General features: G+C 62.7%; 1 protein-coding gene across 2 annotated transcripts in view; it reads right to left on the reverse strand.

Moving 5' to 3' along the window:
* The window catches only part of RPS6KA2 (ribosomal protein S6 kinase A2), a 144,777-nt gene that overhangs the window by 77,293 nt on the left and 44,353 nt on the right, over positions 1 to 23,131 (reverse strand). Inside the window, exon 1 of one of the 2 annotated variants that reach the window (XM_036024969.1) lies at positions 17,970 to 18,149. The exons of the other annotated variant lie outside the window; for it this stretch is intronic. Within the exon in view, the coding sequence (XP_035880862.1) occupies positions 17,970 to 18,134 (165 nt within the window). The 5' untranslated portion in view covers positions 18,135 to 18,149. Of the gene's footprint in view, positions 1 to 17,969; positions 18,150 to 23,131 lie in introns of those variants that run through there. 2 annotated transcript variants of the gene reach the window in all.

Here is a 23,131-nt window from a genome sequence, read left to right on the forward strand (position 1 = left end):
GCGGGGGCTGTGGAGGAGCCGGGCGAGGGAGGGAGTTCGCAGGAAAGAGGAGACAGACGACACTACAGCAGGAAGGATTTCTGTTCCTTAAAAAGGAAGAATGAAATGCTCATCGTAGGAAAGTCTCTCAAGGCCTGGAGTGGGCACAAAGGGGAATATTGTTGCCAGAAGTTTGTCTGTTTGTTTTGTTTTGTTTTAGCAAGAAATGTTCATCTTCTAAAAGACGTTTCATAGATACCTACGGCACTTCCAGCAGGAGGCGCTCATATCAGAGACAGGAACCAGACAGGACACACAGAACACAGGCTCAGGGACACGGACGCAGTGGGGTTTCGGCTGTGGCCGTGTGCCGGGTCCAGCCCCTCCTCCTGGTCGGGGGTGGGGCACCCTTCCCACAATCGAAGGATCCCACGTGTAGGGGGAGCTTTCCTCACGTGGAAATGCTGGCTAAAACGAGGCTGGGGGTCCCCACCTTTTGGAAACGTGACTGATCCAATAGTAAGTGGCGGGAAGGGATTTAAGCCCCAAAATAAGGCTCAGACGGAATTCCCCGAAGGTGCGCATGGCATTTGTCCCGGAGCCGAGGTTTCAGCAGGGTCTGGGGAAGGGCGTCCTGGACAAGGCCGTGGGGAGGTGAGGCCCGAGCCCTGTGCAGGGAAGTCAGGACCCTCGAGGAGCCAACTGTTAGGGGGGCTGGGGACACCCCTCCCTCTGCAGCAGGACAGGAGCTTCTCTCCTGTGACCCCAGAGAGGCCCGGTGGGGCCCGGCGAGGGGACTCTCTCCCCACAGGCTTCTGCGGCCCCTGTTGGCCAGTGTGAGGCTGGAGCGTGATCCCCGGCAGCCTGGAAACCACCTGGCCAAATTTACTTTTGAGGGGCCCAAGCAGAGCACCCCGAGGACCAGGCAGAGGCGACCGTAAGTCCTCTGAGGCACCCCTTAAACTCGCCCAAAGCCCAAGCACAGAGGAATCCCAAGGGGTGCGAGTCGCAACCATAAACTGCTAAATGCACAGGGGAGTGAGCTCCGGCCAGCGGGAGTCCCCAGACATAACAAACTGCAGAATCAGACTGACCGTTCTATCTAAACAACACAGAGTGTTTGTTCAACATGTTTAAAAAACAAAGAAGGGGATTGGCAACATGCCCAAGAAAGGAGAGATTACAGACCAATCAAGCAGGTTTGTAAACGACAGTGAAACTTTCCAAAGTAAACTATACATTTTAAATTCAAACTCAACAGACAGGATAAACAGCAGGGTGGACAACGTCCAAGACAACGTTAATAGAGGAAAATGGATGGAATGCGCACCAGAAAGTCGCAACGACGGGAAGAAGGGAGGCAGAGTAAGAGGTGCGGAGGCGAGGGGTGGAGAGAAGCACCAGCCTGCGTCCGAGCCTCTGTCCGGAGAGGGGACAGGATGACAGGACGGCGGCGGGGGGGGGGGGGGGGGGTTGTGAGCGGGATTCACAGCGGGCGAGCGAGAGTGGGGAGCTGTCCAGAATTCACAGAATTCTTCAGTCCTCGTAGTTAATCTTAAGAATTAAATAAAAATAAACCTACACCCCAGTACATCGCATTCCATCTGCAGAATGCCAAAAGCAGGAAAAAGATCTCTCCGAGGCGACCAGAAGAAAAGACAGATTTCCTACGAACGCACGTCAGGCCTCTCCCCCCGGAAGCCGCATGGGAGGGCTGAGGGAAAACAGTTTCAACCTCGAATTCTCTCGCGAAGGCTCTTTCAAGGACAAGGGCAATAGAAAGACACTTGGAGCCCAGCAGCCCGAGGGCGTTGGTGCCCAGGGAAAGCGTGGAGGTAAGCTAAGCCTCCCTGGAATGTGTAAGGAGAAGTAAAAGCATCGCATCCCTCGTGGTCTTCAATCAAGTCAGAAACGCTGTTAACAATGGCGGTTACAGAAGCGGGGGTGAGCACAGTTACAACCACCCAGGGCAGCGAGCGTCAGCCTGTCCATCTCGGGGCACACGGCGATGGACTCCTGAGCCCTTCTGTGCAGTGCTCCAGGGACATGCTCCAGGGACAGTCCTTGGGGACGCACTCCCTGCCCCCGGGCCCGGCCAGCCTCAGCAGCTAGGGGCTCTGGAGGGCACAGGGACCCTCAGGCGTGCGCAGGGATCTTGGACTCTGTGAGGGCGGGAATGTCTCTGTTTTTCCAGCCCCTCCACGCAGTGCCTGGTGCACGCACATCGAAGACGCGCTGAGCGGACAGACGGAGGGCGGGGCAGCCTTCCCACGAGGCGCTCCGTGCCCCGGGACAGAGTGCGGCACGTGGTCTGGGTGGAAGGGCCAGCTGCCCGCTCTCCCCTCCCTCCCGCCCCCTGTCTCCCAGCCAGGAACTGGTGCATCGCCTGGGTTCACCGGGAGGACAACTCAGTGACCCTAAACAATGCTTTTAGGTTTGCGAGGGGTCTGGGACATGTGCTGTGTACGAAAAGGGACTGCTCGGTGGGGCACAGGTGCGAGGCTCCCCGAGGGGCCTCCTGAAGGTCAGTGCCGTCCACGGCCCGCATTTCTGAGCCGGTGTGCGTGCCCGTCCCGTGCCCACTCCCCAGCCGGTGACATCACCGCTTCCAGGTCCTGGGATGGGACTTCCTCCCCGGGGGGACTGGCTGGGGAGTCTGCCGACCGCTCAGGGAGCCTGCGCCTCCGATCCCGTGCCCACTGCGGGGAGATGAGCGTCGTGTGGCCCCCTCTCCCCGCCGTGTCGGGAAGGGGCCCGGTGGGAGCGTCAGGCACGAGAGCACACTGCAGAAGCACTGGAGCCTGGATGTATTTTAAGAAACAGCTTAAAAATGAGGAAAACCAAAAAAGACGCTGAGGTCTGAGAAGTCTCCGGCTCCGAGCCGTGTGCCTGTGGCTGCTGCTGTGCTGTGTGCCTTCCCAAGGGTGCTGCGACGCCCCAGCCCCCACCCCGTGGACGGGGCCTGGTTTGGAAGCAGAGCGTGGCAGACGCGGTCAAGCTAGGGTGCCCGCCACAGCCGGGCTGGGGTGGGGGGCCCAGCTTCAGCAGGTCTGGTGTCCTCACGAGAAGGGGCACACGCAGAGGACGCCACTCGGGGGTGGGTCAGGCCCCAGGGAGGCGCCCCCGCACACAGACCCCCGGAGCCCAGCAGCCAGACAGACCCCCGCGTCCAGAGAGCAGGCCCCGCCCACACTTTGATGTGCAGTGGAGCGCGGGAGGTCTCCTGAGATCGGGGGTGGCGGGGCTTACAGGGGCACCCTCCATGGGGAGAGCACTGTGGCGAGGAGCCCCCAGAAAGAGAGCAAGGGTCCCCGAGAGCAGCGCTGTGTCCTGGAGCTTCCGCCCACGGGGAGGGCCAGGAGTGGTGCTGGGAGGGCCCGGGGGGCGGGGACCGAGGAGTGAGCCCTGGCGCTGGGACAGAGGGTCCTGTGGAAGAATCGGGGTCTCGGGCTGTCACCCCCAGCACAGCTTCTTTTCCTCTGTAGATCACTGCAGCGCCCCCTCTGGTGGGAGGCTGTAGGCTGCTGGCTGATTTTTCTTGCAGGGCCTGGGGGGGTCCAGGCGGCGAGGGTCCGCCCTGGGGGTCAGGGCGGCAGCCAAACTCCCCCTCAGCCCTCGGCCCGCAGCCCAGGCTCAGGACTGGTCCCTGCAGGGGGAGGGACACACTGGGACCCCGGGGCCTGCTGCCCGCCACCGAGTGAGCTGAACCCGGCTGTGTCCCCGGGAGCCGTGACAAGCTCAGGGGTGCGGCGGGGGCTTCTCAGCAGAGACTGGGCTACAGTTTCACCCGTCTCAGCGGCCCGGACAGGAAAGGTGCTGCCTGGCCCTTCCGCACTGCCGTTCCGGTATTTCACATCCATTGAGTCCGCTCTAGCCCCTCCTTATTGGGGTCTCCAATGACTCCCCGTCCTTTCAGGATAAAGCGAGGCCCCTTAGGAGCCCCACAGGGTCCCCGAGTGTCCCTTCAGCCTCTGTCCGAGCTGTGTCCCCCCCCCTCGACAGCAGCTCCCCAGTGCTGCTGACTCACTTTAAGGCACCCCGGCCTGGGTGCACGCCACCTTCTCCCCAGCACCTCCCTGTAACCCGTCTCCTCTCCTCCTTCAAAGCTGCACTGAAGAGCCGTCTCCTCTGGCAAGCTTTCCTGCCCACGTGCACACACACGCACTCATGCATGTGTGAGGACACCCACACTGACACACGCGTTCTCCTGCGCTTTCCCTGAGCACCCACGGCGTGAGGACACGCCTCCGCTCCATCCTCCCCGGTCGCCGGAGCAGTCCATTTGCCTTTGCCTCTGGGAAGGGACAGAGGCCCCGCCCCTGAGGGCAGAAGCCGCGGTGTCCTGTCTGAGGAGCAGGTACCTGGACCGGGACAGACGCAGCCGTGTTTCTCGACTGAACGAATGAATGAGCTCGCGTCTTCCTGCACCGACGGCTGTCGGGCAGAGCATCCTCACCTGTCACCTGGCGCGGCTGACTTCCACACCTGTGTTCCAGCTCACGGCACTCGAAAGCTCCGCTCTCGTGTTAACCACGGCCTGGTAATACGGGGAGCCTCCGGGTGGTTAGGGTCTGCACCCGGACGGGCCACCTGTCTGTGCCGGCACCCGTCATTACAGCCCACGCACACCTCCGCGCAAAGGCCGCCTGCCTGTGGGGACACGTGCTCACGGGGAGCAGGTCACGGCCTCTCGTCCACTCCTGCGGCAGAACCTGGGGCACCATCCGTCCGCCCAAGAGGGCAGGGGCCCTGCTCAGGGGCCCCGTCCGGGGGGGAGCCAGATCTCTGGGGTTCACATCGCCACTTTTTCTACTTTATCTGACACTCACCCCTTAATCTTTCTTCCTTTCTTTTCTTTCTGGTGAGAAGCAGAACTCATCTCCCACTTGTAATCGACCATCTGCAACCGCCTGCCCAGCTCAGCAAGCACAGAGAGGTGTTGCAGCACGTGGGCAGCGGTTCCAAGATTTTTTTATCCGCTTATGCAATTACCTCGACGCGCTGCGTTATGTAAGTGTACCTGAAACCAGGTTATTGCAGAGAGTAAAGCCAGAGATGTGCAGTCGGTGTGCTTCTTAGGTGTTTCCGGCGTCTGTCGAGGGCCTGCCATGCCCACCCGGTCGGTCACACCCTTCCTGAGCTCGGGGCTTCGGCACCAGGAGACGCCTCCTCGTGGAAGACAAAGGAACCTCCAGGAAAGCTGTTCCAGCGGGTGTCTCGGGAGAGCGAGAAAACGTTTCTTTGAAGCACTCCACACTGTCACTGTGAAGTGTTGGTGACAGTGATCACAGATGCCACCAATTACTAGTCTGGCTTAGAGTCCACGGGCACGACAAGAACCGTGAGGCAGGGTTCTGAAATGCTACTACGTGGGACTGGCTAGTTCACGCTGACCGTGACGTTCACGCAGCGTGGCGGGGCTGACGACGGGCCACACGCCGTGCTGTCGGCGACTGTTCAGTTTACGGCGTCACAGGGGCTTTTCCCTGCGTCCATCAGGAACGTGACGCCGCACCCAGCCTGGAGCAGAGCCGCTCTCGCCAGCGTTCGGGTTTTCCGGGATGCCGTCCCACAGAGTCAGACAGCAGGACAGCCAGCCGCTCTGTGCCTGGGGCCCCGGGCCCCGGGTTTCGGTCGCTGACTTGCTCCGTGACCTTCGGCCAGACCCTCCACCCGCAAGTTCCAGCTTCCTCACCCGCCTGATGGGAGTAATGACCCAGTGGGCGGGGCTGCAGAGAGAAGAGGGGCCCACAGCTGTGACGCAGCACCTGGGCGTGTGGGAGTGTCACAGGCCTGGACCCCAGGGGCCCCACGGCAACATGAGAACGTCCGTCACCAAGGCCACGAGACCCACCTCACCCCGGCGTGGAAACACCAGAGCAAAAGTCGCAGCGGGCAGCAGGACCAGCGTCCTCATGCTCCACACGGGTCGGATGATGAGCGACTGTCCCGCGCTCGCTGAGCTTCTTTAAGGACCCCCGAGGGGAGCTCTCCCGAGGCACGAGGAGGAACAACACTGAGGTTCCGGCATCGGAAAGCCGGCGCCGATGAGGCTCCGGCACGCTCGACGCCCAGGTCGCTCGTGTGCTGTAACAAATGACACACAGGCTCCGGGCAGCCGGAGGGGATTCTGCAGAGCGGCCGGCGGACGGCCACCGGGACAGGACTGCAGAGCTGCGTGCACAAATGTGCGTGAGGGTCCCAGGACAGAACCCACCCGTGGCCGTGGCTCAGCACCGAGGCCAGCCGGCCTTGATTTACTGTCCAGAGGCGAGGGCCGATTTCCGACTCCCGTGTCACTGCTGACGGAAGGGAGCAGCAGAGAAGGTGCCCTGGTCACCCATGGCGTGGACGCTGCCGAGTGTCCACTCTGCATCTGCACCTGCTCCATCAAGGGCTCACGTGGGCCCTCAGGTCCCCTAGCGGCCCATTGCGCAGGCGGCTGAGGACCCCGGGGGGTCCCATGGGGCACGGACGCCACACTCTGCCTGTGACATTTTGCACCCGTCGCTTCACGCGGGCTCAGTGACAGGCCAGCACCCGCGGGCTGGAAGTCACTTGGAAATCATGTGCTGAGGGTTCTTCAGCTAAAATGGCCTAACTGCTCAGTACCAGCTGCGTCCAGCCGGAGGGTGAGCTGGGGAGCCCAGACAGACTCCCCCAAGGGCTGGGGGGAGCGGCCACTGGGTCCTCCCCATGCAGCTCAGAGGGGCTGCGACCTCACGCAGGCGGCTCTGACCTCCCCACGGGGGACTCCCTGAGCTACTGACGATGCCCCAAGCCACTCCCAGCCCTAACCGTTCCGCGTCCTTCGACACCCGCAGAGAGGACACTAGTGGGTAGGGTGGAGGCCGGGACTTGTCCTTGGGGGGCCGGAGGGGACAAACTCTGACCTCCTGTGACCTTGGGGACAGGCTCAGGGTGTGGGTTCTTGGGGTGGAGGGAGCGACCGGAGACAGAGAACTGGGGACAGCTCCGACCAGGCCAGCGGACTCGGTCCCGCAGAGGGCCGGCCTGACTCCTCCGCTCCCGGCGCCGTGCGTGTCACCCGGGGGTCAGCTGTGACGATGCACGCGGGGCAAAGGAAGGGACACACGGGGAACGTGCCTGGAGCCCTAGCACCCTCGACCGAACCACTCAGCGCCGAGGAACAAAGACTCCCAAACGCTCCCCTGGACCGGCACTTGGAGGCTCCGCCCCTTATGCAGTCCCACACGTTTCCGCGGTAACGGACGCCCCGCCTCCTTGTGACTGATCCTCCTCCGCGCCCGCCCCCACTGCACGTGACGCTGGACCTACCTAACTCCCCGAAGGCCTTTCGTGGCACTTGCACGGGGACCACAGAGGCAGCAGCCGGAGAGGGACCGATGTCCCCCGCGAAGCACCAATGAGGCAGGAAGAACAACACGTCGAATGCGGTCAATATATATTAAGACAGAAAGTCCCACTTCCCCATGTCAGCCAGTTAATTAAAATTAAAATTCTGCAGGGTCACTTATTAAGTCCTCAGTGCAAACACCAGCTGCCCGGCGGCCCTCCCCCGCCGTTCCCCGGGCCTCGGCGCTGGAAGGACGCCCCGAGACGGGGGGGGGGGGGGGCGGCACAGAGGGTGTGCGGCCCGTGTCCCCCCCCCCCCCCCAAGGACCCCCGCCCCGCCCCCGCCCCCGCCCGTCTGCAGGAGCAGGAGCTGGATTCCTCACGGAGGCGGGACCGTTTCTTGCCCTTCCCTGTCGGGGAAAGAAAGTGTTCGCCTCCCAAGTTTGGTTTTTTTCTTTCCTAAGCGGTCTGGGGCAGCACATACTAAAGGCCTACTCGGCGCGAGCGTGGCAGGTTCCTGCTCCCAGGGACACGGGTGTCGGCAGAAGGAGGGTGGTCCGGGGCGCTGGTCCCCGAAGGTGGGGGCAGGAGCGCTCGGGGGTGAGTGCACAGGCACACTTGGGGTCCCCGCACTCCAGCTGCGTCCACCTGCCCCCCAGCTCCAGCGCCCACCCCATGAGCAGGGACCGCGCCTCCTGGACCACAGACCGCCGCAGGAAGACGGGGCGGGCCTGCCAGCACCTTCCTGCTGCGGCGGAGGGACGCACCCACGGACGCTGAGCGCGCTCGGAAACGGCTCGGGCAGAGTGGAAAGCACCAGCGGAGCGCGAGGCGCCGACACCTGCCGGCAGGAGAGCCGAGGAAGTTCCGACTCGTTTTAATCTCCGCGCGGTGCCCGAGACGGAGAGTCCCTTCATCCAGCAGATGCAAGCAGCCATCTATAGACGGAGAGGATCTTCCTTACGTAATCTCACTATTGTTCTGGTGTATGTTCTTACGTGCCGGCCTGCAGCTCACACACTTTGTGTGTGTGTGTGTATGTGTGTGTGGGTGTGTGTCAGAGAACAAATATCTGAGGATTGTTTGAGTGTCCGCCGGCTCGCGGGCCGGCCATCGCCTCCCTGGGGGGCAGCGAGCGCAGACCCCACCTGCCGCGCGTCAGTTGTATCTGGACAGACGCAAATACCCACGTGGTCAGTGGTTCCCTCGCAGAAAGGGCATCACCACGCACACTGCGGCTGACGGGGGCGTGGGTAAGAGCCGGAACCCACCGGGCTGGGACTCCGGCCCCTCCTCGTCCAGGCGTGAAGCCGGATGTCTGCGCTCGCCACTGGACGACGGGCGTTTCCGCAAGCTTCCTGGCGGTCTCGAAACATCCTCCCGTTGAGGGCAATATAATCTGACCGTTCCTCACTTATTTTTAAGTAAAAATAACATTGCAAGGAGCACTCTGGCCCATAAACCATGAATTAATGCCTTAATTGTGTCCTTAGAATGCCTTTGCACAAATTGGAATACTGAGTTAAAAGTGACAAAAATTTTGCCCTGGCTGGTGTAGCTCAGTGGATTGAGTGCGGGCTGCAAACCAAAAAGTCACTGGTTCGATTCCCAGTCAGGGCACATGCCTGGGTTGCAGGCCAAGTCCCTGGTGGGGGGCAAATGAGAATCAACCACACATTGATGTTTCTCTCTTTCTCTTTCTCCCTCCCCTCTCTCTCTTTAAAAATAAATAAATAAAATCTTTAAAAAAACCAAGTATCTACATATAAATAAATAAATAATTGAATGAACATTTTTTAAAAAGTCACAAAAATTTTGAGGTTAACCTACATGTCGTTTTCCAAAAGCTTGAATTAACTCACACTCCCCCGCGGAGGAAAAGCCCGTGGCCGGCACGCACGGGTGGGAATCACTGGCTAATGCAACTTGCGTCTGTGTGGTCCTTCCCAGGGCCTGAACGTGTCTGGGCTCACGCGCATTATTTTCCTGTTTCGTGCGCTATGCCTGTGTCTTTAGCCCATTTTCTCTTTGGAGAGTTAGGATTTTGCTTATTGTTTTCTGAGAGTTCTTTATATATCACGGAACTAGCCCTTTGTCAAAGTTTACGTATATGTGTTTTCCTCCTACGTTTCCTTATCAATTCATGTATCGACCTTGACATAGAGTTTTCAATATTTTAATACGTCGAATGAAATGATCTCTTTTGTGAGACGTTTTCTCTGCTCGTGTGCTTAGCACGTTCTTTCCTGCTCTGAGGTCAGTAAAACATTCAACTGTGATTTCTTTCTTCTTTCACGTTTTGGTTATTTTTATTGAACTCTGACCCACATGGCGCCTTTCATGGGCACAGGACAGAGTGAGGGGCTTCTCTGCCCCGCTCCGTCTCCCAGCATGACTTTCGGGGTCTCCCACCTCTCCCCCGTGTTCGGTGCTTCGTGCGTAACACACTAAGCACCACAGAACCGTTTCAGGTGGTGCACTGCCGCTCCTCCCCCACAGCAAACTCCGACCGGCCTGGAGGGAGTCCGTGCCGTCCTCCTGCACAATGGGCCTGCACGTCCATGTGGGAAGACGGATTTTCTTTATCATCGTACGAGTGCCTCTTTATTTCTCACTGATTGGTATCAGGAATGGCCTTGCAATTGATAACATTCCATCTTTTCTTGTAAGACTATCGTAGATGTAGAATTTGCCGCCTCCCATGAATTTAACACTGGATATCCCGTCTCAGGGATGTTGTCATGCTACGACTCTCAGGCGGTCCTGGGTGGCAGGCCTCCTGGGAGTTAACTGAGCTGTCAGCTGTCAGGCCAGGGACCCATTGGGGGCGGGGCGGTGAGAGAGGGTGAGCCCCGGGGGCACGGGGACGTCCCAGACGCCAGAGTACAGGACTCCAAGCTGGTGTCTGCCGCCTGAGCGGTAAGAACCGGTCAGCCTGCCCCCCCACCCCTGGTCACAGCAATGTGGCTTCGTGCTTGGGAAGAGGCACTCGGTGCCACAAGGGCTCCGTCACGTGCCCACGCCAGCCCACGAGCACCCGCCCCGGGACGCGGGGCACGCAGACAGAGGAGCACGGAAACGCCAGCGAGGAGACGGGCTCCTTCCCGTCGGCTCAGCAGGTGGACGAACGACCGTCTCCCCCGGCACCAGCCCCGCCTCGGGCAGGGCCGTCTGCGCAGCCCGGGCTCTCTGCGCGCATGCGCGGCCATGCGAACAGCGCCCTCTACGGGGCGGCGTGGTGATCCGCCCGTGGGAGGAGTCGGGCGCGGTGTCGGGGTCACGGCCAACGCGAGCCACGCCCCGTCGTGCACATCGGTCTTTGCCTGAAGGCGGGAGCGCGGTTCCTCCCGGCGGACGGACGTGCTCACACCCACGGTGAGCCGCGGGAGTTCCCAACAGCCCTCCCACGGCTGCCGCTGCGGGGAGTGTGCACGCTCCCCTCCCTCCACATCCCCGCCGCCCGCGGGGGAACTCCAGTTCGGTTCGGTCTGCACCAAGTCACAGGCGGACAAGCGGAATACGCGCCATCACCGGGTACCAGGGCCCAGCCTGCGGGACCCTGGGAAGCGCTGGACTTCCGAACTCGCCCGTCCTCCCCTGCAGCCGGGCCGGGCCCGCCTCCCGGGCCCGCGCCGGGTTTCCAGAGTCGTAGCCACCGGATGCCACGCCCAGCCAGGAAGTTGGCTCCATTTCAACCGTGACCTTAGTAAACCTAAGCTGGAGGGTGAAATATTTGTAGGCCGATGGTATAATGGTAATAATCACTGCATTTCTCTTAAAGGACCCTTAAATTTCCCAAATTCTCATCCCCAGCTCTGCACCGCTCCAATCCATTCGCCCGGATCTGAGCATGTTGCCCAGCCCCCACCTCTGGCCACATCTGCACTGTGGGCCCACACCTGGACGCCCCACAGGCTCCCTGTGGGTGTCACCACACCTCCCCCGACACCCTGTCTCCCAGGCACCAGGACCCACTGGCCGAGCTGTCCAGGGCCCCCTCCTCTGTGCCTTGGGCAGTGTTCACACTGACAAGTCTGCCTTCTCTACACACACCCGCCCACACTCAGCTCTGCGCCCCGCCCTCGGCCCCGCCCTCGGCCAGCGACTCCAGAGAGGAGCCAGGCACCCGCCCCCTGTGGACACGAAGCCCTTTTACATTTTTTTCTTCACAGCATCAAACCGGAAGCCACCGAAGCATGCACCTGTGACAGAGAGGGGACCCGAGAAGCCTGTACGTCCCAATCACGTCCTACTGAGCTCGGGGCCTATCCCAGCACCTGCCACCTGGCCCACAGCACCTCATGGATAAACGGGAGGACAGAGGAAAAGAGTGATTTTATAGAAGCATTTCTTACCAAATCAGTACAGTTGTCTGTACTGAAATAGCTGCTGGTTTTTCTCCTTTTTGACGAAGGAGAGGCACCCTAGATCACGGGACCGTGGGGGTGTGAGAAGCTACCAGAATGGTGAAGACAGTCCTTTGTGCTGGGGCCTCTCCAGGAGGAAAACTCAGCTCACAACTTCACACGTGTCCGTTCACACTCTGCTCGGAAGAGCCGGCGCTCAGGGACACCAGCCCGCCGCCCTGCAGTGCGGAGGCACAGACCCCTGGGCACGTGCACGGAGACAGCCCCAGTAGGGCCCACAGAGCAGGGGGCAGGGGTGTCATCCGGCCCCCACACTGTGGATTCACCCAGGGAGCTCTCCCACGAGGCGTGTGCGAGTCAGAGCACCGCAGATTGGTGTCAAGGATGCCAAGAATTGACTGAATTAAAGAGTGCTTGTAAAACCCTCCGGGGCTGGCGCAGGGCGCTTCCTGTGCGTCTACGCCTCCTCCCCCAAACCTCGGCGAGGCTCGTGGCTGCAGGGACTCGGCCAGGCCCAGCCTCTTCCCCACGTGGCCCTCGCCACCTGTGCAGGCATTTGCACGAGTCACGCGGGAAGGGACCGGGGCACAGGCTCAGAGAACAAACACAAGTCACCCCAGGACCGGGTTTCTCCTGGAGAGACTCTCAGCTGGCCCGGCCCCCGTTCAGAATGAGGACCGAAGGTGCTAAGGTTGCCCGGCGGCTGGAGGCAGAACCCCGACCGAAACCCGGGTGAAATCAGGAGTCCCGGCCACCGAACCTGCCCTGAGCCTCGTCCGGGGAGGAATCTGGCTGCTCTGTCCCATGTCCTGAGAGCGATGGCGTCCAAAGAGGCCAGACCTGGTCAGAGCAGAGCCCACGGCACCGGCTGTCCCCTGGGGACACATTCGGGTCCTCAGAGCCCGCCCAGCGTCACGCTGGTGAAGCCGGGGACACGGTCACAGCCAGTCCAAGAAGAATCCATCCGGAAGGCTCACCGTCCTCCTCGTCTTCCTGTGCGCCCCGATCGGAAAGGGGTGTTGATGAGAGACCCCAGAACAGAAACGTCATCGGAAGTCCCCGTTCTCCCCACCGAAGGGTCCAGAAAGGACGGAAGAAAGAAGCCGAACTGTTGTCAGACCTCCGCACCTGAACCTGGCACCTCACTCCGGAAGGCGTACCTGTCACCTGGGCCCACTCCGGCCCGACGGCTCCTGTCCGTCACGGAGAGGCGGTGCCCTGTGGCATCTTCCCAGGGGAAGAAGAAGCTCTGGGCAAACGTGGCGGGTGGTTTCTACACCACCCCCCTTCCTGCCCTCAAGCGACAACGGCCGGGCTGCTCCTGGACAGTGGCCCGGTGCCTGAACCCCGACCCTTGTCTGTTCTGCAGAAATGCAGGGAATGCCGTTTCTAGAGCCAGAATGTTTTGTTTTTGTTTACGAAACATGAGGGAGGATCGTTTCTCCAAAGAAGGGACTCGAAGGGCGAACAGGCACACGGCACGGGGCCCAGCGTCACTAAGTACTTGGGAGACACACGTCACAGCGACCGTGCGACAGCACTTCACGCCCATGAGGACGAGGACAGCATGGTGGCCACTCAGGAGGTTGCACATGGAGTTACCCCACGACCCAGCAATCCCGCCTCCTGGGCCGCACCCCACAGAGCCAAACACGCAGTGTCCAGGAGGCACCCGTGCACCCAAGGTCACAGGAGCATCACGCACCGCGGCGGAAAGGCGGCTGTCACCAGGTGGGTGGGTCAACAAAGCGTGTCCACCCACGCCGCGGAGGAGGAGGATCTGGTCTTTGGAGTCCGTGCCCCGGTGCCTTCCCGCATGACTCGTGTGAAGGAGAAGCTGACAGGTGCTACCACGTGGGTGCACCTTGAGGACCTGGTGCTCCCGAAATAAGTTGTCAAAACACAGGCACTGTCTGACCCCGCTTGGCTGGGGTTGTGGGGGGGCACCGGTCAGAGAGACGGAGCGGAAGCTGCAGCCGGTGGGGGGAGTGGGGGGGCGGTGTTCACTGCGGACAGCTCCACGGTTCTGCGCGAGGAGCAAGTTCTTGAGACGGACGATGGCCATGGGCACCCTTCACACCACTGAACTGGACACTAAAAAATGGTGACAATGGTACGTTTCGTGTCTGTGTGTTTCACCACAGGGAGTTATTTACGGGAGGCAGGGAGGCTCTTGTTTGAAAAAGCTGTTGCCTTTGAGGACAGCAGGTGGCTCCCGTGTGTGTGGGGAGGCCTGGACGGGACGGGTGAGCTGGGGAGCAGGACCCCCCACCAAGGCCCGGAGGAGGACGCTGGCAGGGCGGTGGCCCACACGTCACCGTGCTGAGTCTGAGGGGACAGTGGACACGAAGCCCACAGGCCCCCAGGACAGGGGCTGGTGTCTGTGTCTGTGGGGAGGGGGTGGTGTGACGAGAGGCCAGGGGAGTGAGGAAGCACAGTGACTCATGGAGACCACCGGCCCCCACCCGAGGCAGGGGGGGCTGAACCAGATAGGAGCACCAGGGATTAACCAGGAAGAGTCTCCTGGCTCACCTTGGTTTTCTGCAGAGTGCTCCTGACACCCACACAGACCCACGGCAAGTGACCCCTGGCGAGCACACAGGCCAGGTCCTGAGGGCCGCAGAGTGGGGTGGACACCTCCCTCCACGGCCACGCTCAGGCTCTGCCCAGGCCCCGCCCCCTTGCGGAGAAGTGCCCAGGGCGCCGCCAGACGCTCCTCTCCGCTTCAGGAGGGCGCAGCAGGGACGCAGTGAGGGCCTCTGCGGCCGGCTGGGCCCGGCCCTCACTTGTTCTGCCGGCGAGGACCACAGTGTCCCCGGGCACCACTGTTCTAGGAGACGCAGTGGCCCGAGTGGGCCTTGCCCGCTGGCTGCTCTTAACCTCAGCGGCCCTCTCCGGTGCCCCACGTGTCCCGAGAAGGGGCCGTCCCCGCTGTCCTCTGGGGCATCATCGGCGTGGGTGCAACTGCTTCAGCCGCGTGAGGATTCACACTCTTCCCCAGGGGCGACTTAGTGCCACGGCTGCGACCACAGCTGGAGCCCACGTGCACCGCCAGGCCCCGCGCCCGAAGGAAACTCCGGGAGCCTCCTCCTCTCACCTCCCGTGGCATCGGCAGCCCCAGCCCTGCCCTGTGCCCGTCAGGCTGCGGCTCTGACGGCAGCACCCCGTTAAATCACTGCCCCCCCATGTGAACTCCCTGCTTCTTCGCTCCTGCGGAGGGCTGGTCTGCCTGCCCCCAAACGGAATTCACGTCTGTGTTCACGTGAGAGGAACGCCAGCCCGGGTGCCAGGGAGAGAGACCACGGTTGTGACGTGTCCCCGTAACGTCTGCGGGGACATCTCGACGGCGGCCCTCCGATGGTGCCTGCCGTGGACACCTGTCCCCTCAGGCTCTCAAGGAACAGAGCGCAGAGTGCGCGCAGTGTGGACACGACTCGACTCGCTGCGACCGGACTGAACAGGACCCCGGGGAGAGTGGCCTCACCTGGGGACTCCCGGTCTGCCGGGGGACCCAGGGCGGGCTGGGCGGCCGCTCACCCCTCTTCGGCCACCTGTCAGGAGCCTGTGCACTTAAATAAACTCATTATTTACAGGTGAGCACTTGCTGCTCCGGACAAAACCGTGGCAGGTAGCTCCGGGCGCTGGCTGGCAGGCGTCGGGACCGTTTGCTGGGACGGCGGCAGCCACCTGCTCTGCAGACCGAGGCCCACGTCAGTGTGCGTCCCCAGCCCCCGGGGGGACTGGCAGGAATGCAGTGTTCCCACCAGCCCCCGGGGCCCACGATGCTGCCCGTGGGGACCCTGGAATCCTGGCTGCGCCCCTCCCCGAGGAGTGGCAGTGTGGGAGGAGGGGGTCCGAGGGCCCTGGAGGTAGTAGCCCGGGAAGGGACAGTCCCCGTGAGGACAGACGTGGGAAGAGGGTGAAGCCTCGAAGCCACATGTCTGCCACGTGGACGGACAGTCCCAGGTCACACCCTGCACTCCGTTACTGCTCTCCCGTCTGTGGTCACCAGCGCCCCCTGCTGGAGTCGCAGAGGCCTCTCTCCTGGGGCTCCGCCTGAGTCCACCCCCGTGGGATGACCTGCGCGGGGCCCATGGGAGCCCTGGCCGCCCTTCCGATTCAAGACGCCGGTCCTGGACACAGAGTGTCCTCACCCAGCGCTGCCGCCGCAGGAACACAGGCGCGACCCCGCTGTGAGACTCCCGTCTGGCTGCCCCCACACCCTGACCCACGTGGAGACCCCGGCCCTGCATTTCCGAGACACGCGGCCGGCACGGGGATGCGCTCCCTGAGCTCTGCTGGGTGGGGTGGGGCGTGCGTCCGCTCCCTGGGCGGGACGGCGCGGGGACCCTGCACCCAGTCAACCTGCCTGGACAGCCTGGAGCGTCGCCACCCGCCGCCCCAGTCACTGAGCAAGTCACCTGCTGGCACAGCCCGCAGCTCCCTCCCCCGAGAAATGGGCGAATCGGCTCCTGAGCAAACACGGCGGCGAGTGCTAGAAGCCACGTGTTTCGGGCTGAGCGCCCACAGGTGTCCCCCGAAGCCCCAGGGGCTGGCCTGGAAGGCAGGGCCTGTCCCCCTCTGTAGAGAGGCCTCGGGACACGGCCACCACGGACGGGTCTGTGACGCGCACCGCCCGCTCACGCACCTCTCCTCAGTGCTTTACCAGGCACGTCCGGCAGGTGAGAACGTGGAACAAGTGGTGGGTTGAACTGGTCTCGCCCAGGGCCCGGGGTCCACGGCACCGACCGCACACGCTTGCGTGGGGTGTTCTCGACGGCTTTGAAAAGGAATCGAAGCCCTGGCTGGCGTAGCTCAGTGGATTGAGTGCGGGCTGCGAACCCAAGTGTGGCAGGTTCGATTCCCAGTCAGGGCACATGCCGGGGTTGCAGGCCACGGCCCCCAGCAACCGCACCTTGATGTTTCTCTCTCTCTCTCTCTCCCTGCCTTCCCTCTCTAAAAATAAATAAAATCTTTTTAAAAAAGAAAGAAAAGGAATCGAGGAGGTAAAAAGCACAGTCCCTTCAGGTCCCTGCAGGTCCACACGTCGACGATGCATGCTGGGAAACCCGAGCTCTTCCGGAGGCTGCCGTTCTTCCTTTGGACACGGCTGTGGCATGTGGCATATGGCATGTGACATGTGGAAATCACGAAAAGGGACAGCAGCCTTGGAGTCCGTCCTCACGCCCAGGCCACAGGACGTGACCTTGGCTGCTCCCTGGACACCTTCTCTGCCTGACGACCCGCCAGCCACAGCCACCTCCAGAGAGAGAGAGGGAGGGAGCTCCTGGTTTCAGGTTCCGCCCTCTGAGCCAGTGCGAGGCCGGCCCGGCAGCCGGACGGCCGGTCCCAGAATAGCCCCGCTCCCGGGTCCCTGGGTGGTCGGCGGGGGGCGGGGCAGTGGGGGAGGCAGCGGGGATGCGCTCCGGCCCCCGGCTCCCATGCAGCCCTCCGTGACTTCGCCTGAGCGGCCGCTGGCCGATGCACTCGCCCCTCTGTCGGGATCAGCACCAGACAGGGCAGCCCGTTTTGAGGGGCAAAGCCACAAATGGCAGAGATGCAGTGACACTGAGGGGCCTGGCAGAACCAGGGAGATGGGAGCGAGGGAAGGGTCCTCGTGCCAAAGTCCCACGGGCCAAGCCTGGAGTGGGGACCCCACCCCCTGCCGACTGTCACCCCCCTGCACCTGCTGCCTGGGGAAGGGGGGACAGGGATAAACAGGGGGAGAACGTGGGGCCCAGTGAGGACAGAAGGGCAGGAGAAACCTGGGGGGAGGCACTGTGAGAGAAATGTAAAACCAGTGAGCTCGGCCCACCCTCCCACCCTGTGCTTCAACTCAACTAAAGCCGCCCCTCCCTAGAGAGAGCCCAGGGGTGGGGGTGGGGGGGACCCCGCCATCGGCACGGCCCGGGGCCGGTCCCCGCACCGACACCCGAGAGTCGCCGACCTTCAGCCCACTCCGCACAGGACCGTGTCACGCAGACAGAGAACGGCACGATGCAGAGCGGGGAATGTGTGCAAGCCAAAATGTAAGGAAACACAGGAAGAAAGCACACCACGTTTGTACCCGAATGAAGAAAAAGTCCGAAGAGCAAAGGTTTAAAAATAGCATTCTCCAAGTTTCACGTCAGGTAAAATGTTAGGAAACGAGGGGAAAGGTTACCAATGTCATGCACGATTTGGAAACCTCACAACCGGACTGGCCGGTTTGGCTTCCAAATGGGGACCCCCGTAGGAGGAGAAGAAGAAGGAGAAGACGACACTGCACCCCCGGAGCGGGGTGGACTCGGACACCAGGGTACTTACTAACAGCGCCCCGTAGACCCTGGAGAAGGCTCGGCGGAAGCGGGAGAGCATAGCGCCCACGTCGGCGATGACAGGGACCACGGTGGGGGGGCCGCCCAGGCCTGTGCTCCGCGCGTCCGGACTCAGCCCCCACGTGCGTGTCCCCGAGCACACCCCCGGCGGCATTTGTAAACATCCGGCCGCTTCTCAGCGGCGTGACCCCGACGCCGGCAGGGGGCGAAGCTGGCCCCCCCTCCTCGCAGCAGGCGGCAGAAGTCAGAGCCCCTTTTAGTAACCGGCCGAAGCCAGCACCTCGGGGTCATCTGCCTAATATAGGGACAGCGCGTCCCTCTGGGCGGCCAGTTGGCATGTGTGGCCACCTGCTCCGCCGCCAGCCGGCCGGTCTTGAGCAAAGCCCAGATGGGAGGGAGCCACCGGCGTGGAGCCAGCCGGGCTGCTGGCCACGGGACGGTGCCCGAGGCCACGGCTGCCCCGGCCCAGGGTCCACCCCTTCCGCACGCCGGAAGGGCGGCACGCAGGCCGCCCAGGGAGGGACTCTGCGTCCTGGTAACACCCTCTTTACGCCTCTTCCCGCTGGGGCCTCCATTTCTGTCCTTTTAAGACTCCGATCTCCCGGCACCATTCACCGGTGGGGCCTCCACGGAGGAGACTTAACCCCCGGAGAGGACTGGCCACGTCCCAGCGGCCACACGGCTTAATCTGGAGCCACGGAGGCGCCACGTCCCTGACGCGCAGGCCCCCTCCCGCCTCCTACACAGGGACCCCCCTCCAAACCCGTGGCCACAAATCTCCGACGTGGATGCAGATCATCCACGAAATGCCCATCGCTTGTGTGGTGACGTGGCTGAAGGAAGCTGCACCGCATGGACACTCCACCCCACGCGCCGGGAAGAGCCGAGGAACAAGAGAATCATGCCCCAAAGGGCGGCCTTACTCTTAACGAGAAACGGTGCTGATTTATGAAGAACCAGGTGCACGGGAACCTTCCAGAAACAAGCTCGGTGGGGTGGTGAGGATTGCAGGTGAAGCGCCGTGTGGAGGTAACAGGATTAAAGCACGTTGCCGTACATTTAAGGACGGTGAGTATCTGGACACATCGGAAGTGATGGAAGAAAATGCCGGAAAAGACACAGGATAAAGGCGCTACCGGGACCAGGCGTGTCACGAGAGAAGAGTTCCGGGGGAAGTGGACGGACAGCTGACCTCAAGGTTCCCTAACGATGGTCTTCATGAATGTTGTGGCTGGTTATCTCTAAGGAGGAGGATTGGCTCGCTAATACCGTGTAAAAGCACAAAAAAAGAAAAATGTTCTCTATCATAATTAAATATCTGTATGAACATTTACATTCATATTTCGTTCATTAAAATGTTTGTGATTTTGGGGGGGAACTGGAAAAAGTCCTAATTTAACTGAGTCTATTTTCCTCATTATGTTGTAACTCTTTCGGAAACACCACAGGACTGAACTTGATGTCATAACAGAACACAGTCACTTCTAAGGCCCGTGACTGGCCCCGGCCAGTGAGGTGGCTCCGTGGGCCGTGCGTCGTCCTGCAAAGTGAAAGGTCCCCAGTCTGATTCCGGGTCGGGGCCGTGCCTGGGTCACAGGTCCTGTCCCCAGGTGGGACAGGTGTGGGAGAGAGCCGACCCATGTTTCTCTCTCCCATCGATGTTTCTCTCCCTCCCTCCCCCCCCCCCAAAACCAAAGGACAAAATAAGTAAAAAGGCAACAAAAGAACAGTCACTAGGACGCGACCCACGAACCCCCACTCTCAGGAAGTCCAGCCGCGCCCACCGGCCGTGCTTATTAGGCTGCCGTAAAGAGCTGGGACACTCACAAAGTAACCTCGGGGGGACCCAAGGCGCTCTTCCTTGAGACCCCCCATTCCCGGCCTTTTGAGGTCGGACAAAGCTGGGGGCGCGCAGGCTCCCGCTGCCATCTGACAGCCGAGAGGACAGGGAGTCGGCCACCCGCTCCGGTGACGCCGGCGGACTCCCTACTCACGGAGCCAGCCACGCGGTCCGCCCGCCGCTCCCAGGGCTTGGCACACGGCGGCCCTTTCCAGAACCATCCACGCCCTCTCATTTTCAAGTTCACTGGCATCTGCAGAACAGACGGCCTCCGCATGGACACCTCCGCCACCGAGTGTCACGGGCGACAAAGGACAGAAACCGCACTCCGCACCACAAAGTTAAAGTGTGTTTGGTGGGTCGAGGTGAGCTAATTGTGTGGACAGTGGGGGGCGGGGGACAGGGACAGAGGCAACGGGCTGCTCCCTGCGTCCACGGCCCACCGGGGAGCCGGCAGGGAAAGGACAGTTGCATACCTACTGTGCGCTGTGAGCCCGGACTGCGGCTGTGCCAACCTCGCCACTGACCGCCACCTTGCCCGAGGGATGTCACTCACCAGGTCGGGTCTCGGAACCGGAAGTCCCTCAGGCAGCCCCTCCTGGGCTCTGTCGGCGGCACCGGGGTGCTGCTGCGGGTGCTGCTGTGGGTGCTCACCACGCTGAGCACAGGGGGACAGATGGACAGACGGACAGACGACTGCTTCTGTGAGTGGGGGGGGGGGGATGGGAGCAGCAGCCGCAGAGGTCAGGACGGGAGAGGGGACGCAGGTGTAAGGCTGAACGCAGGACGGGGACGCTCGGGGGCTTGGGGCCCTGCCTCAGCCTCGGTTTACCATCCACTTCCGATCACCGCCACCCCCTTCCCTCGGCAGCGCCAGCGTCCCAGGTGACACCGATGACGGAGGCCTGAGGTCCGGCCAGGTGGCTGGCGAGGACCATAAACGTCAGACGGGGAAGAGAACGGCAGCGGCGAGACGGAGCCCCGGCGCGTTCTCGGTCGGCGGCGTTTCATCTGGCTGCCCCCACCCCCGACCCCCGGATTTATGGGGCCTGGCTGCCCCCGACCCCCGGATTTGTGGGGCCGTCAGTCCGTCCTCGGTTCTCCATGACGAATTCAATCGCCACCAAGGAGCGGTTTTCAGATAAAGTCCCCCGTTTCTGCTCCCGTGTCTCAGGCGTGGCGGCTGGAGGCGCAGGGGCTGCGCACACCCGGCCGTGTCGCTCCGAGCGGAAGGTCCGCCGTGAGGTCGTGAGGTCGTGAGGTTGCAGACAGCCTCTGCTGTCACACGGGCCCCGTCGGGGTCTCCCCGGGCTCCACCGCACCGTCCAGTCCACACCCCCTCCCCCCGCAGGGCGAGTCAGCCCCCGCCCCCCAGCTGCTGCCGCCGTCCGCGTCCTCCCCGAGGCGCGTTTCCCTTTCACGCCGGCCCCCGGGTCCCCGTGGGCATGCGGGCGAGGGTGTGAGGTGGACCTCCGAACGCCTGAGAGACTCGGTTCAGCTTCGCTTTCTGTGTGGAGCCCGATTTCAAGCCTGACACGGGGGCGGGGGGGGGGGCAGGACGTCGGCTCCCCGTGTCTGCGGGGCTTGAACCGGGGGCGTGTGACACGCCCCACAGGGCGCTCTCGGCCCCGGGACGGTTCCCCGGCACAGCCAGCTCCGACCTGTGCTCGTCGGCACGGCCCGTGAAATCGCGTGTGTGTGCCTGCACTCTCGTGGTACGTGTGTGCACCTGTGCATGTGCGTGCGGTCAGACACCCTCTCTCTCCACGGCATCCTGGCGGTGCACACGCTGTGCGTGCGCCTTCCGCCCCGGGAGGGTGGGGCGGGCGGCTCTCCCCCCGCCCCTCGCTGAGAGTCGCTGACGCGCGGACGGCCCGCCTCAGACGCCCACGCGGAGACTCCGGGAGGCGCAGAGAGGGCAGGCTTCTCTCGTGTGCCCCCCCTTGGAGCTGGGAGCCAGCAACCCACAAACGCCAGGGGCCACAGACGAGTAGAGACGCCCCAAAAGAAGCCGGCTGTCTCGGGGGCAGGGCCTACAGCACCCCCTTTCCAGGCTGCAATGAGGTGCCCCAACACCCCCACATTGTGGCATCCGCTGCCCTGGGGTAATGAGACAATGAGACCACCCCTCGTTTTGGTACAGGGGCGGTTGCAGGGGAGCTGAGGCAGCCCCCCCAGCTCCCCCAGGGGAGCCCGTGGCGTCCACGCCAGCCTGCACGTCCCGCTGCCCGCCTGTCGTAACGCCGGGCACCACTTCCTCTGTCACAAGGCGTCCGAGCCGCCCGTTACGCCAGAGCCCGAGATAAGGCCCGCAGGCCCACAGCCTGATGATATCCAGAGGGTCCAGCCTTCGGTTGGAAATGACTCATTGCACCACGCAGCAGGGAGGTCTCGGGCGGGATGAAGACGGACCACCGAGAGCCGTCACCCCAGGAGGGTGGAGACGTCACAAGGACCCGACAAGTTCCCAGGCAGCCCCCAAAACAGCGCTTCCATGAGCAGCGGCAGCCGACAGACCGAGACGCACGGGAAGACAGACACCGTCAGCAAAGGGGCGGAAGGGGCAGCCAAGAACCAGAAGACGCGGAGAGAGAACCAGGAGGAGGTCTGGGACCTGAAGGGCAGTAACGAACACACGAAGTTCCCAGCCGGGCCCCAGAGTGGAATGGGGCAGAGGGGAGGGGGATGGGGGAGAGGGGAGGGGTGGGGGAATAGAACCAGGGGCTCCGGCCTCTAGAACCTGGAGAAAGAGGAGCAACCGGACCCACGGCCGACACGCGGCAGGGCGTGAGCGTGAACGAGCTGGGAACCGTGAGCACTGGGCAGAGGCCGGCGGACAGGGAGGCCCGAGGACAGAGAACAAGGGGGAATCGGCGGAGCCACGCGCTTGTCCTAAAGCAGCAGCGGACGCGGCACACCCCCAGCAGGCTGCCGGGTGGCGGGGGAGCGGGGAGCGAGCAGACACACTCCAGCGCCCTCGGGGGACGCGCTCCACGCCCCTCGGGCAGCGAAGGGCGACGAGGGGACAGCGCGGCACCCTCAGTTTCAACCATGCAGGTGGTGGACGGGCGATGGGCACGCCACCACGGCCGCCACGTGAGTGCACGGGCCTGCGTGAGGGGCCCCCGGGCTCAGGGCCCAGCACAGGGGACCTCCTGGTCCGGGTCTGAGTATCGTCCTGATTCTGGGTTCTTTTCTCCCTGTCGGCAACGGGACGACGTTCGTGGACACAGGAGAGCGAGGGGCGTGGGGGCAGAGTTAGCACCCAGGGTGCAGGTGCGTCTGAGGCCGTGCGCCTGAGGCCGTGCGCC

The sequence above is a fragment of the Phyllostomus discolor genome, chromosome 4 (genome assembly GCF_004126475.2).
Source record: "Phyllostomus discolor isolate MPI-MPIP mPhyDis1 chromosome 4, mPhyDis1.pri.v3, whole genome shotgun sequence".
Lineage (NCBI taxonomy): Eukaryota > Metazoa > Chordata > Mammalia > Chiroptera > Phyllostomidae > Phyllostomus > Phyllostomus discolor.